The sequence below is a fragment of the Ochlerotatus camptorhynchus genome, unplaced genomic scaffold (genome assembly GCF_037179485.1).
Source record: "Ochlerotatus camptorhynchus isolate MF236.1 unplaced genomic scaffold, CSIRO-AGI_Acam_v1.1 ptg000435l, whole genome shotgun sequence".
NCBI lineage: Eukaryota > Metazoa > Arthropoda > Insecta > Diptera > Culicidae > Ochlerotatus > Ochlerotatus camptorhynchus.
The window spans coordinates 492,742-507,903 of record NW_027040921.1 but is presented as its reverse complement, the minus strand read 5'-3'; the positions used below and the strand labels follow the sequence as shown (position 1 = coordinate 507,903).

General features: G+C 40.8%; 1 protein-coding gene across 2 annotated transcripts in view; it reads right to left on the bottom strand.

Moving 5' to 3' along the window:
- Positions 1-15,162, bottom strand: part of kek5 (kekkon 5) — a 482,945-nt gene that overhangs the window by 13,263 nt on the left and 454,520 nt on the right. For both annotated transcript variants that reach the window (XM_065234711.1, XM_065234710.1), the window contains one exon: positions 32-511. In XM_065234711.1, the coding sequence (XP_065090783.1) occupies positions 32-280 (249 nt within the window). In that variant the 5' untranslated portion in view covers positions 281-511. The remainder of the gene's footprint in view (positions 1-31; positions 512-15,162) is intronic.

The window sequence follows — 15,162 nt, the reverse complement described above, 5'->3', positions numbered from 1 at the left end:
AAGTTTAGTTAGATTAGAGAACGCCACCCACCTGCAGCTCGGAGCTCAAATCTCCCGGAATCAGTCCCAGTCCCTGATTGGTGCAGTCCGCATTCCGCTTGCCACTTTTCCAACTGCAGCGACATTTGTTGCACTGTTGTGTGAAATCTTTTTCGGTGTTCCCGTGTATCGATCCGGCAAGGAACAGCACCGCAATTATGACCGTCCACAGGGGACGTAGCACTACCGTTGCATCGGCCGGCCGCCCTCGTCTCCTACAAGGGCGCTCCTGGTGGTCCATCGTCGCCGTCGTCGTCGTCGTTGATGCACGTTGTCCTGTTCCGATAGAAGAAAATAGTGCTGCCGTCGCCGTAGCTCCAGGATGAATCTCGGTGCGAGGGTCGTTTTCTTGATAAATGTTAGCTTTTGCCACGGTTCTTCTGCATAGAGCGGATTATCTCGACCGGCCTGTGGATGCTGTTATCGCTGCTTCAAGTGTCGTCGTTCGTTGATTGCATTCGGAACGGGCGGTCTGGAAGGAGAGAGAGAAGAAAGGTAAACAAATTTAGATGATAGGCCGATTTCCGGTTTCGAAAAGTGATACACTGCTTGGTGTTGGTCTAGTAAATTAGGATTGGAACATTCAGTTGATAAAGTGAAACCGAAACTGTGAGCAAACTGATGACGATAATCTTCCAACCACAGAATTCGATTACGTTCGACACCGTTACAGACTGATATCTGATAACAAAACACAAAGGGGTCAATGATCCGCTACCGCGATAACAAAGGCGTTTTACTGGTTCCGTTCGTTCTGCTTCGCTGGCTTCGCTTTGTTTATCATGTACAGCTGTTTTTGACAGTTCGGGTTCCAAGGGGCGCACCAATGGACACTATAGAATGGGTCTCAAGCTAACGCAGGTACGTAGCCAGAAGAACGAGCAGAGGGACGGAATACAATGTTGAAAGCCCCCCGCGAAGAAATTGGCGTCCGAGGAACCCAATTTGTTTTCCATAACATTACAATGAAATACAAAATGTTTATAGCGTTCAGAATCGTAAACACCAAATTCTTGATTTCAGTGCCAACATTTCAAAGGGGCGTAATTGCATTTGTAAACAATGACTTTCGTCTTCGATTTCTTGCGAATGAAAGCTCACTCATGAAAATGAATGACATCAGCAGGTAGAAGAATGTTTCCTGTCCCAGCTAGCATTGGTAATTTGGAGGGGTGGGCTTTTATTTGCGAGAAATCGACGGCAAAAGCCATTGTTTATAAAAGCAATTACGCCCCTTTGAAATGTTGGCACTGATTTGGTGTTCGGTAAATATTTTTACGGTTTTGATCTGTAAAACTTAATTTTTGCAGTAAGGCAAGGTTCATCAATTATGTTACGCAAATTGGGCTCATTTACAACCCCCCCCCCCCCTTCGTCACATTTGTATGGACCTTTTTTTTTGTATGGCTCGTCACAGTTTCCAATAAAATCCATCCCTTCTAAAAGAGTGACATAATTAATGGACGATCCCTAAAGTAAAAAATACAGAAATAATTATGTTCTTTGGGGATATTGAGATAAATCGAAGACAACATATCAAGAAGACTGGCAACTCTTCCATTTCCTCGTACGACCGCCATGAGACAGGTACAATCGCGTCATCTGCCGCTCAAAGGTAATTGCTTTGAACGAATTGGATAGCAAAGATTACATCCTCAGAAGAAAGATTTGTGTATTTGCTAATTTTTCTATGCGTTGCTTCCAGAGGCTCGCATAGAGGTAACTTTAAGACTAGAAGGTCCCGAAGAAACGTGCTCACCTTTTTGGCTCAGCTCTGGTACTATCTTCGGTCCCAAGCTAATCGATGCACCCCTCGAAACATAGGAAAATCCACGAACCCCTCATTTTATCTGTCAAACTTTCATAGCGAATCAAAGCAAACATAGTGTAGTACCACCGACGATCCGACGAACTATAGTCGAGCCAGCGCCGGTGGTGTAGTGGTAAGCGTGACTGCTTTCTAACACCCCAATGGGTCTCCCAGGTGGTCAACATGGCAGCCACCGAAATAACAGTCTCTGGGTCCACTCAACAGTTCTCCTCCAAGGTTTTGCTGGCTACTGCGGTCGTTATCGTGGAAGATGATGAGGGTAGTCAGTTCCCGGTTCGTGCTCTGTTGGATTCCGGCTCCGAGAGTAATTTCATCGCTGAACGGTTGAGTCAACGGCTCAGGACACATCGAGAGAAAGTAGATATTTCTGTGCACGGTATTGGTCACGCGGCTACAAAGGTTAAGTACCAGATTACCACGATGGTTCGTTCGCGAACTACGGCTTTCTCGCAGAACATGAATTTCCTCGTGCTCTCAAAGGTTACGGTAAATATACCTACGGCGAAGGTGAATACACAAGGCTGGACGGTGCCTAACGGGATCATCCTGGCGGATCCCACCTTTTTCAATCCAAGCTCAGTGGACATGGTGTTGGGCATCGAATTCTTTTTCGATGTCTTCGAAACTGGTCGAAGAATTCCCCTCGGAGATCAATTGCCAACACTCAACGAATCAGTGTTCGGTTGGGTGGTCTGCGGAGGCCTGACAAATCCAAGTCAAGGCTTAAGCAGGAGCTAGTCGCACGGTTTTGGGCTAGTGAAGAGATTGGCAGTTCCAAGGTTCTTTCGTTGGAGGAAAGTAAATGTGAGGACATTTTCCGGAAGTCAGTTCGTAGGGAATCCGACGGTCGATACTCCGTTTCGTTGCCGAAAGACGAAGACGCAATTTCCAGGTTGGGCGAGTCACGGGACATCGCATTCCAGCGGCTTCAAGGCACAGAACATAGATTAGCGAGGGATGTTGGTCTGCGAGAACAGTACCATCAGTTCATGGAGGAATACATCCGATTAGGGCATATGACGAAGATAGAGGACACGGCTGATCTCGAAAAACGATGCTATCTGCCACATCATCCGGTAATTAAGGAGGCCAGCATCACAACTAAGGTCCGTGTGGTATTCGACGCGTCATGCAAGACGTCGTCCGGCGTTTCGCTCAATGACGCTCTGCTGGTAGGACCGATTGTACAGGAGGACTTACGATCTATCATGCTCCGGAGCCGCGTCAAGATAATCATGCTGGTAGCCGATGTAGAGAAGATTTTCCGGCAAATCTTTGTTCTACAGGTGGATAGGCCACTCCAATGCATTCTATGGCGCTTCGATCCGTTGGAACCGGTAGGCGTGTACAAACTCAACACTGTCACGTATGGAACGAAACCTGCGCCCTTTCTGGCAACGCGTACATTAAACCAGCTTGCAATGGATGAAGAAGAACAGTACCCAATGGCTGCAAGGGCAGCCACGAAGGATACGTATATGGATGACATTATCACAGGAGCGGATACGGTCGAAAACGCAAGGGAGCTATGCAAGCAACTCAACGAGATGACTTCCAAAGGAGGTTTCAAGCTTCGGAAATGGGCATCAAACCATCAAGCAGCATTGGAAAGCATTTCCGAGGACAATCTGGCTATTCGAATTTCGGAAGGGATTAATCTGGACCCTGACCCGACTGTAAAAACTCTAGGGTTGACTTGGATGCCTACTTCCGATCAACTGAAGTTTCAATTTACCATTCCGGGTTGGAATGCATCACACCAACCAACCAAAAGGGAAGTTCTGTCAGTGATCGCCAGTTTATTCGATCCTCTAGGACTACTCGGTGCTGCAATCACTACACTCAAAAAATTTATCATATATCTAATGGATGAAATCCATGTGATTTTCACATAGCTTTCCTCCCGTAAAAAAATCCAATAAAAATACAATGATTTTCATTGTCATTGTAACCATGATATTTACTGTCAAAACATTGGACATTTTTGTCCATTACCATAAAATCACAACGAAATTCATGGTTCACAACAATGAAAATCATGGTATTTGAGAAATTTATAGTAAAAAGGGGGATCTTAACAACATAAAAAAGTGAACAAATTTGATCTCATCACACTAATTTTCGTTGTTAGAGCATTTTATTGTTCAAAATCGAAATCTATTTTTTCTCCCATACAATAATTTAACAATAAACTTTAATGTACTCAAAATTCAACAGTAAAAATCATTGTAATTTCATTGTTATATTATAATTTTTTTTTCGGGCTATGATCACATAGCAGCAAATCCCACCACAAAATCATATGAATATTATGAAGTCCATGAAATTCATATGAAAAATCATATAAAATTAATGTGATCGCATAAATGTTATGTGAAATTCAGATGAATTCCATTAATTTTGATGATGGATGAAAATCATGTGCGTTTCCAATGGAAGCTACATGAAAACTATTTTCGGTGTACGTAGCCAGAAGAACGAGCAGAGGGACGGAGTAGAATCATAGATTTAGAATGTTGAAACCCAAGAAACCGAGGGGAACGAAAGTCTCAGATTTATTAAAGTTTTTGCCAAAAATACATTGAAGTTCGATGAATTGATTTATATTCGAACAAATCCATTTGATCGATTTTATCCGATATAATCAAGCTTAAATCACTAATATCGTCTTTTTTTATTGATCACATCTCTTATATCGGGTCACATCTCTATAATTATCATGTCAGAACTAGAAATTCTCAGAGCGAGAGATACACTGTAACTGGAAAGTACCCATTAATGGGTGAAAAAGTGCCCATTTCGCGGTAAAGTAGGTAAACTCATAAAATGGGTAAAACGTCTTTACCCACTAATGGGTAAAGAGCTTATACGTCAAATCATGGGGTACTTTTTACCCATTTCCAGAACGCATTGTTTTCCGTAACTGGGTAAAAAAGTACCCATTTTTTAAAATGTATTTATGGGGCTCAAATTTGTGGCATGAAACAAATATGCTTTTAACAACGTTATAAGCTAAGAAATCATTCAAATCATATAGCATTTCTTACCTTGAAGCTTTTTGAAGCTATCACCATTCTTTAAACTATTCATATATAGGGTATACGTCCCTAACCTCGGTCTAATATGCAGCCATAGATTACGTTTTTAATCATAACTCATCAATTAATTTACCTGCAAACGATATTCTACTGCTAAATGGTATGCTTAGATATGCTTATCATGTCGTTTGCTATCAGGAACCGCAAAAAGTTGAAAAACTTACTTTTTTTAAGACAAAAACTCACCAGGGAAATGTATGTAATATCGGTCTATTGTCCCCAAATTGGGTCTATTTATGGATGCAACTTCGTCCTATCCTGTTTGATTCTCAAAAAAAACGCTCTTGGTAACGTTTTCTTATGTATTTTTTTTTATCACTATCACTGTTAACTTAATACTCTTCATTCCTCAAAACATTTCTTAGAGAAAATTTTACGAAAACTACATTAAATCACTCAAGTTAAAAATTAAAAATTAAAAATTTCGCTTATCGTCTTTCGACCGCAGAATATCTAAATCAAAACATTGTGATGTTCATTATACAGATTTGGCAGAAAAAATCTCCCTTCCTGTTCGTTCCTTATCATCCAAATGCAAACCACATTGTTGACGTTATTCTTATTGCTATATGCTGTCAAATGAATTTCATGGGCCAAAGTTAGGAACATAGAAAAGAAATGTGTCCCTAAAGTTGGGTCCATGATTTACTTGTGAAAACGTTGTTAAACAATTAAAATAAACATAAAATATTCAAACAGTAACTGTGAGTTTTACGTCTAGTGTGTATTATCAGGTAATTCCATTCAATAAATGCCATAATCAGGCCATTTGATGATCGTCAGTGCAACCTTCCCATCTTAACCTTAGAAGTCATGGCGGCTAAAAACTCCGAACAGAGTGATATTCTCAACCAGTTTTATTACTTACGAGAGCTGAAAATGTATTGAAATGTTGTGATATAAATTGATTTGTGTGTGGTACACATTTATCAATCATCAGTGATCAATATTTTCCTTATTTTTTGTGTAATATTCCTTAATTAATTATTTATTTGCGTGATAGGCCGAATGAAAGGACTAGACCCACATTACATACCGTAACCCTATCACTTTTTGTAGTTTTCGGAACAAATGCACTCGAAAATGTAAACCAAGTATGTCAGCAACGTTATGGTGCAACAAAGATATTTTTCACCCAATAATGGGTAAATATGTACCCATTTTTGATCCCTGAACAGGTTTCGGAAATGGGTGAAAAAGTACCCACTATTTGAAATTTTCATTTACGCATTTTTTGACAGGTCCATACACTACCACAAAATGGGTAATTTTTCACCCATTAATGGGTACTCGCCAGTTACAGTGTAGGTGGAGAAAACAAAATACAATTCGGCAGCAGGAATTTGTTCCTAAATTATCTTGCAACCCTTGCTAGAAGCCAGCATTAACATGACTTTGCATCGCAATATTTTGCACATTTTTCTTGGTGCCATTAATTAATCAACTAAGATCAATTAATCAATAGATTTAGAATATTGTTTTTGATTCCAAAAACTAGCTGAATTTGAGAAGCACACGAATCATAAAGATGATTGAATTTCTGTTCGATTGCAGTACTCTCAAAAATAATCTAGTAAGAATAAGAAATCCTCGGACAAATTCTAATGGGAATGCTCGATTGGCTCAGATGTTGGCAGTTCATTTGCCTCAAAACATTCTCTTCGCCCATCTCTCCCTCTCAGTATTTCTAGTCAGAACAGCCGACTGATCAGCGGTGCCAGATTGTGTTCGGGCTTATCGGTATTAACTATGACTCGTCTAATTTTGCATAGCATTTGCAATGTAAAATAAGACGAACTATTCTTTGTATTCGGGGTACTTGTATACAACGTATATTTGTTATAAGTCAGGTTACACAGTAGAACGGTAGAACTTTCTACAAACTTCATCCTCTCGAAAACATCAACAACCTCAAATTAATTAAAATTGTAAATACCGATAAATACCGACTTTTTTAAAAACCATTAATACACCAGCCCAGTAGCAGGCGCGTAGGCAACATGTTATACCGTGACAGCGGGCCCAGCACAGCAAAATAAACGATTTGAGCCCGGGACATGCTGCCTACTGTCAAACGCTGCTGTTGGCATAGGCCTTGTCACTGGCCTGATTAATACTGGGGGGGGGGGGGACGTGCTGTCAAATCAGCCTACTGATCATTCTTGTATGAAACTGGTTCCAAACGTAAACAAACGCTGTAGGTTTCTTATGGCTTGTTTACGTTTGGAACCAGTTATGCGAGGTAGGCGACGATTGTTCGTATTTGACAGCCACCTTCTTCCCTTGGTTGACAGTTATAGCACATATTCAATGTCTTGAAAAACTGGTCTGGGAATGCGAATTAGTCATCTCTTTCGTTCGCCCGCAGTTCTGAACGAGGGGGACGACTCTATCTACGATGCAGGAAAGATTTTGTTTTGGTGTGGTTAGCTTTGCGCACGCCGAGTAGATAGAAAGAAGATTTATGACGTTTCTGAAGATTTCTTGCAAAAAAATGATGCGCCAAGCAAGTACATGTGATCGCAAGTACAATCTCGATAAATTAAAGTCAGCAACGTAAAAAGCCTCAGTGCTGAGTACCTGTAGTTTTTTATAAATGTCTCATACAACTGAGTAGAAGTAACTATCTCTCTCTCTCTCTCTCTCTGAGTTATTCTCATTGGCCATGTAGACACCGACACGTCGGTGGTGTAGCTACAACGCATTACAGAGCAAAGTTAGCTCATACTTATCTGGATTGAAGTATACCTCGTGGCAGATCTTTCCAATCGACCATCTTCTTCTACATGAACAGATTTGCTTTTACGATAATGGTTCTCAGCAACCGTCCCGCCATGTAGTAGGTATGATAGTCGTTCTTCTCGCAACGATAATCGTCATACTATTATATCACTTGACCTCGAGACGAATCGACAAGCAGTTTCGTTAATGGAATTACTTGGACGGAATAATCTATTACTCGCACTACAATCATTTTCTGATTATTATTTTATTATTTTCGAGTCGTCACGTATCAGCTTTTAAGGTGATAAGGTATGGAAGCCTTTGCTTTAATGCCACTTCTGGAGTACCTTTAAATATCAGTTACCAGAAAACATACAATAACAAAACTGCTTCCCCATATTGAGAAGAAAATTTCTACATGGAATCACAATAGATTTACTTCTGGAAAAAAATATGAGCATTTACAGACCAAATAGTGAAAAATATTGGATTTCAGACTAGACCTTCTCTGATTTGCATAATAATTATTGTTTGTAATGGTCAATCATTATCATTTGAGCTAAAATTCGGCCATTTTGAGTCTTGCAAAAAAAAAACCCCATTTTGGGCATAAAAAACATAAATCGAAAACTTCATTTCCTATCGAAATGACGTATGAGACAAAGATGTTGGAAAAATATGCGCGGTAAAAAAATTTAAGTTATTTTTGGTGAAAAACATAATTCACATGAAATTACCCTATTCAATAGTTTTGGAATATTTTTTAATATAAAGCTTATGGAAAATTCCAACTTTTGTGAAATTTTCAAGCTGGACACTTAAATGAACCAACTTGAAAATTTCACAGTACATAGTTTCTACGTAGTTTATAAACAGCCCCTTCCAGACCTTCTTGTATGGTTGAAGTTCCAATCGGTATTATCATAGAGGTAACTCTAAGACTAGTAGGTCCTGAAGAAACGTGCTCAACTTTTTGGCTCAGCTCTGGTGCTATTTTCAGTCCCAAGCTAATCGATGCACCCCTCGAAACATAGGAAAATCCAAGAACCCCTTATTTTATCTGTCAATCTTTCCTAGCGCATCAAAACAAACATAGTGTAGTACTAGAATTTCGACTAAAATGGGGTACGTTAATCGATTTACTTGGGACCAATAGGTTAGTCAAGTAGTGAGTCAATTTTAAATCGTTAGTTTTCGGCGGTTGGTATTATCATAGAGGTAACTCTAAGACCACTAGGTCCCGAAGAAAATCATTATTATTTTTGGCTCACTCAGTACCAGAACAACGGTCCCAAGCAGTCCCAAGCTATTTCACTCACCCCTGCATGTTCTGCATGAATCCACATACCCCTGATGTTATCTGTCAAACTTTCATAGCGAATCAAAACAAACATAGTGTAGTAATAGAATTTCAACTAGCATAGGGTACGTTAATCGTTTGCTTGGGACCAATAGGCTACTAAAGTGGTGAGCCAATTTAAAATCGTTAGTTTCGTATTGATTGTTGGTATTATCCTCGGGTTAAATCCCGATCGCAAATTTTGGGCTGCTTTGTTATCGCCGTCGATGTTAATCAATACGACCCTTAACCAACATTCGGCAGATCCTCCATTCAGGTTCGGTAATAAAAGTCAATCTAAGTTGGAGTTTACCATTCATAAATCGCGGTTCAACGTTAGCATAACTGTTAGAAATTTCTCGCCCAAACTGAACCGCCGAGGAGAGCTGAAATATTACTATCCGGGTTCTACCTCGGCAAGCAGCACGAAATGAAAGACCTAATAGACAAAAACCGTGTCAACTCAAGTTTGCCCTTTCTGTAGACATAACACAATACTCGGGCTTCCTTCAGGATTGTTTGCGCAGCTGAGCGTCTCATGGAAAAAGAGCCAACGTAGCGTGACACGTGCTTGATATGAAGCATTTCAGCGAAACTGATTAAATTTCCCCATCGTTGTTGAAGGCAGGCTACAAAGGACGATGAAGACGATGTTGATGGCGCCGAATTTACTCGATTTGCTCCACAGGAATTACAACTATGTTGACATTCTCGTACTTTGGCTGCCACTGACGAGGTCACGAGCACGATGACGGTGATGTTGATGATGATATCGCACAGATAGGAACGAACAACAAACCATTTCCTATCAAAACAATAAACACGCTAAATTGGCTCATTTTAAAACGGATATACCCCGGAGCGGTGGTGGTTGGAGCATAGGGCAATCCTCCGTCCTTTCTCAGCAGATTGTAGTGTCGGAAGCAACCTAAGCGTTAGGGTTTCACGGAATTTTCAAAGTACACTCAAGTGTGAAGTTTTCGTAATTTATATATGGTGTTTCGATTGGTGGCCCCCGATAGCAAAAAATGGACCCGGTGTTCATTCCAGAAGGCGGCAAGGTCAACACGGAGGTCTACATCGGGATTTAAAGTAAGTATGTTCTTCCGTGGATTAAAGAACAGTGCGCTCCGAAGCGAAATGTTGTATTTCAATAAGATGGGGCTCCGTGCCACACCTCGAACCGCACTCAGAAGTGATTGCAGGAACATCTTCCGTTCTGGGCGAAGGATATGTGGCCGCCATCCAGCCCTGATCTTAATCCGCTGGATTACTCAATATGGCGCGTCATGAAAGCCAAGGCCTGTTATAAACGCCACCCGAGTACAGCAAACCTCAGACAAACATTGAACCGTATCTGGAGAGAAATGGATCCAGACTACATTATTAGAACCTGCCGTGCATTCCGGAAGCGTGTGGAGGCCGTTATTGCAGCAAGTGGAAACTCGATCGATGATTAACATAGTTTAGGACTCTGAGAAATATCCCCCTTTGAATAAATAAAAAAAAACTCGTAAACGAAATTTTTGACATTTTTTTAATTTTGATATTGCTCAATTGTGCAAGCATTATCATGCATACGGTTTTAGGCTTTGTCAATTTGAACATCTTTGCTGGTATCCTTCCATTTGATGGGAATTTCGATCTTGGAATGAGCCATTCAAGTCGACGTTCAATAGCGTCGAAGTGCCACAAAACTTATTGGTACGCTCTTTTATAAACTCGCACAGTCGGCTCGTCTCTCTGCTCTTTCGATAGTCATAGCGAGCGATCACGTGATTGGTTGATTACGGCTTGATCAATTTTCAATAAACTATTATCTTTATACTAAACAAATCTTACATCTAATCTGAATCAAATGGTGTAATTAAAATTGAAATTTATTCATTAATGACTATGTTAGAAACGTTCAAAACCTGACACTATTTCGTCACACAATTGTTTTGAAATATCCTTGAACTTCAACGAAGTTTTCGGATTTTCTACTAAATTTTCTTAATTTTTACAAAGTTGAATGATTTTCTACAAAGTTTTCAGAGCTCTAGGAAATTTGCAGAAGTTCTACAAAATTAAGCGTACAAAGCTTCTAAAAACTTCGCTAAGCTTTTACAAAGCTATTTGACCTCATATTTGCTGCACTTATAGACAGTTTCCTGAACGTCTCCGCAGTTCCTTTTATTTTAAGTTCTATGAAGTTTCCTGAAGATCTATAAGGTTTCTTGAAGATCTAAAACGTTTCCTGAACTTCTACGAAATCCTCTGAAATCATATGATGTACTCTAAGAATTTCCCGTTACTTTTATAGAAGTTCTCTGAAATTCGGTAAAGAATTAGTTTTATAAATCTGAAAATAAATTGCCCATTAATTTTAAAAGTAGCGGTGAAGACATTTCGTCAGGCCAGTGATAAGGCCTATACCAACAGCAACGTTTGACAGTAGGCAGCATGTCCCGGGCTCAAATCGTTTATTTTGCTGTGCTGGGCCCGCTGTCACGGTATAACATGTTGCCTACGCGCCTGCCACTGGGCTGCATTTCGTCGAAGCTCGTTGAATATTTTTTTTAAATTCACCATCATCCTTGTCTTGCCCATTCATTGACAGTGGTCAACAGTTGGGTGCAATGTGATTCATTCAGCTCACAGCGAAAGACACCGACCGATTCACCGGTGCACCGATCACATTTTCGGGCATGATATTTTCAGATGATTAATACACCGGTCCATGATGGCAGTTGATTGAAGTTTCCCATCATTAAAATATCGATTTCAGATAGCCAGCAGCGAATTTGCCCTGAATTTCAACGTCTACAGGTTGCTAAAATACCAGAGTTTGACTCATTTCTGCTCTAGCATTAAATATAGAAGCATATAAGGGGAGCGCAAATATATCCTTTGGGAACCGTGGGTGGGTTGTGACCTATCGAATTTTGTGTGTGTGTGAGTGTGTGCGAATAATATAATTTATACAGAACACTCATCTTCGCTCGCTTCGAACTGCAGCAGCTCCCGAAAAGTTGTGCTCATACGCAAATGAGGGCAGTTTCGAAACTATTTGATCGAATGCAACTAGTGTGCCAGTGGGTCGTACTCGAGGGTATTTTGTGAAACTATCTGTGAAGCACATGGTGGAAGTTGAGAGGAATGTATGGTTTAGTTAGGTTAGGAGTGAAATGTTAAGGTTGGAAGGAGAACTTTGGATGGATTCCATTATATTGATTGCTTAGAGCGATGTAGTTTGTGGATGCCTGGAGATGGCTGCATACGTCACATGTTGTCAGTCATTATTGTACATGCGACTAAAAGCTGCTGGGACATTTTTGTTGGCAGCAATTGAAACGGCAGTGGGAATTCTGTATCCGGAAGTCACAACTCGGACTTGCAGACTTTAGTTTGGTGGTGGCACTTTGTCATGGTTACCTGTGAATTGCCAAATAGCTAGCGCATAAGTATAATCTACATAAGTATAATCTAGAGGAAGTTTTCAAGCGGCGTTGGAGAAGTTGAATCAGAATGGTTATTAGTTAGGACATTAGGAGCATTAGTGGTGCTAGTAGAAATGTTTTAGGTTGAAATTAAAGTGACAAATCAGAATGGATATCTGTATAAGTTCGGAGAAGGACAGATTGGAAGGAATTTGAATATTTTATACAGGAGGAGGAGTTCACAACCCCATAGCCTAGTCAGTAAAGGCACAATATTACAATAAGCTTGAAATGCGAATAAGAAGAAGAAGTTCAAAATCACTATGACAGTATAATTGGTAAAACAATTGAAAATGAACCAACTATAACCCCCACTCAGGTCAGTGATACAGAAGTTATCGATAAGAGCAATCAGAATGATAGAAATAAGCCAGCGGCGCCGGTGTTGTAGTGGTAAGCATGAGTACCTCTCACTCCAGCAGGCCTGGGTTCAATCCCAGTCGGCGCCGCCGGGATGTTCTGAGGCATAACATCTCTGATCACGAAGGGAAGTAAAGCCGTTGGTCACCGGTTCATGAGTTGATGGGTCCAGGTGTGGGAGCTGCCTCCCTGGCGTCGGTAGCATTGGTACTCAGCACGGAAAACAAGATCGACGGAAAAACAGATCAAGGATAGAAGTTAGCCTTTAAAAAAGGGTGCAAGGGAAGTGAATAAAGTAAGGAAAACAGCAATTGTCAAACAAAATAATGAAAGAAATCGAAATAATACTGAATACAGTCAAGATTCGTATAGTACGGTTAATAGGGACCGCACAATTGGAACCGGCATTATCGAATACGCGTACCATATGGGATTAGAGCAATTTGGGGACAAACTCTTATTGTATGGTAATTTGAAGAGATAACATTCTGGTGTCTTTTGAAAAGTTATTAACCACCTTTGCATTCGGAAAGTAACAAGTCTGGTCCTCCGGAAGATCCGGAACATCCGTAAAAGTGGTCAATTAATGAAACTGATCCTAGTGCTCTGCGGTTTTTTTCGAAACCACTCATAGACGTCTCCTTAGAATTAATTCGGACTTGTGACCGGAATATGACCCTAGGTACCACGTAATGGTCCTCCGGAAGATTCGAAACATCCGTAAAAGTGGTCAATTCATAAAACTGATCCTAGAGCTACGTGGATTTTACGAAACCACTCATAAACGTCTTATCAGAATGAATTTGGAGTTGTGACCGACATTTGCATCCTGGGGACCATGGGATGGTACACCGGAAGACCCAGAACATCAGTAAAAGTGCTAAATTCATGAAACAGATCCTAGACCTCTGCGGTCATAGACGTCTTATCAGAATTAACTCGGTGGTCAATTCATGAAACTGATCCTAGAGCTACGTGGATTTTTCGAAACCACTCATAAACGACTTTCCAGAATTAACTCGGAGTTCTGACCGGGATTTGGACCCAGGGGACTACGTAATGGTCCACTGGAAGATCAGACACATCCGGAAAAGTGGTCAATTCACAAAACTGATCCTTGTGCTCCCTTGTTTTTTTCGAAACCACTCATAGACGTCTTATCGGAATGAATTTGGAGTTGTGACCAGAATATGGACACAGGGTATCATGTAATGGTCCACCGGAAGATCCGGAACATCCGTAAAAGTGGTCAATTTATGAAATCCTAGAGCTCTGTGGTTTTTTCGAAACCACTCATAAACGCCTTGTCAAAATGAATTCAGAGTTGTGATCGGAATACAGACACTGGGAACCACAGGTTGGTTCACCGGAATATCCGGTACAATGGTAAAAGTAATCCTACAGCTCCGTCTTTTTTTTCGAAACCGCTCATAGACATCTTATCAGAATTAATTCGGCTGTGACTGAAATCTGAACCCCTTTCATTGGAAATATTGTTTATTAATTTATTTGATAGGGCTCAATCGAATTAACTTTACAGAGTCGAGGATTCTTGGTCACTATACAAAACATTTTAAAACTATAGTGAAAAGGTTCAACACAATAAACACTTTATCTTCCGCTATCCAAAAAGCCTCCACCATCAGAACTGGAGCCACGTCCAGTGGTTTCATTGTATGGCAGTATCGCCAACGGGGGTCACACCCAGTGATGGGGAAAACACCGGTACAGCACCGGTACGGAAGGCTGCTGTCGCTTCGGTTTGGTAGGTGCAAGCAACACCGCACCGTGTTCACCAGTTCGCTGCACACGGTGCGGTTCTGATTTTCCAGTACCGGTGTTCGTGTTCACAAGGATGATGTTTTGAATTCAAGAACCGATCCGGTACTGTTGTACGTTTATGTGCGTGGTGCGCATTATTCAGTATTGCCAGTGATGGCAGATTACTAAACAGAATTTGTATTTGATGAATAAAATTATGCAGTGTAAACTCGAAATAGCGGGTTTTGAATACAGAAAAACTGTGAATTCAAATGATGCATAACGCAATGTGTGTATTTCCAGAATCGGGGTGACGTGGAGACCGGAATTCGTTGACCAACGCCATCTTAAAATCCAAGATAGTGGCTTCCGGTTATAGAATAAATTGAAACACTGTCTTATACCTTTCTGTCTGCGAGGACCACCCTAAAACACACCATCTCAACCGACCAGCAGTACGGCAGACTGTTGTTTTGGATGTCCTTTGTTTCGCCAATCGGTCGACGGTCAGCCAGATGAACAAGGGAG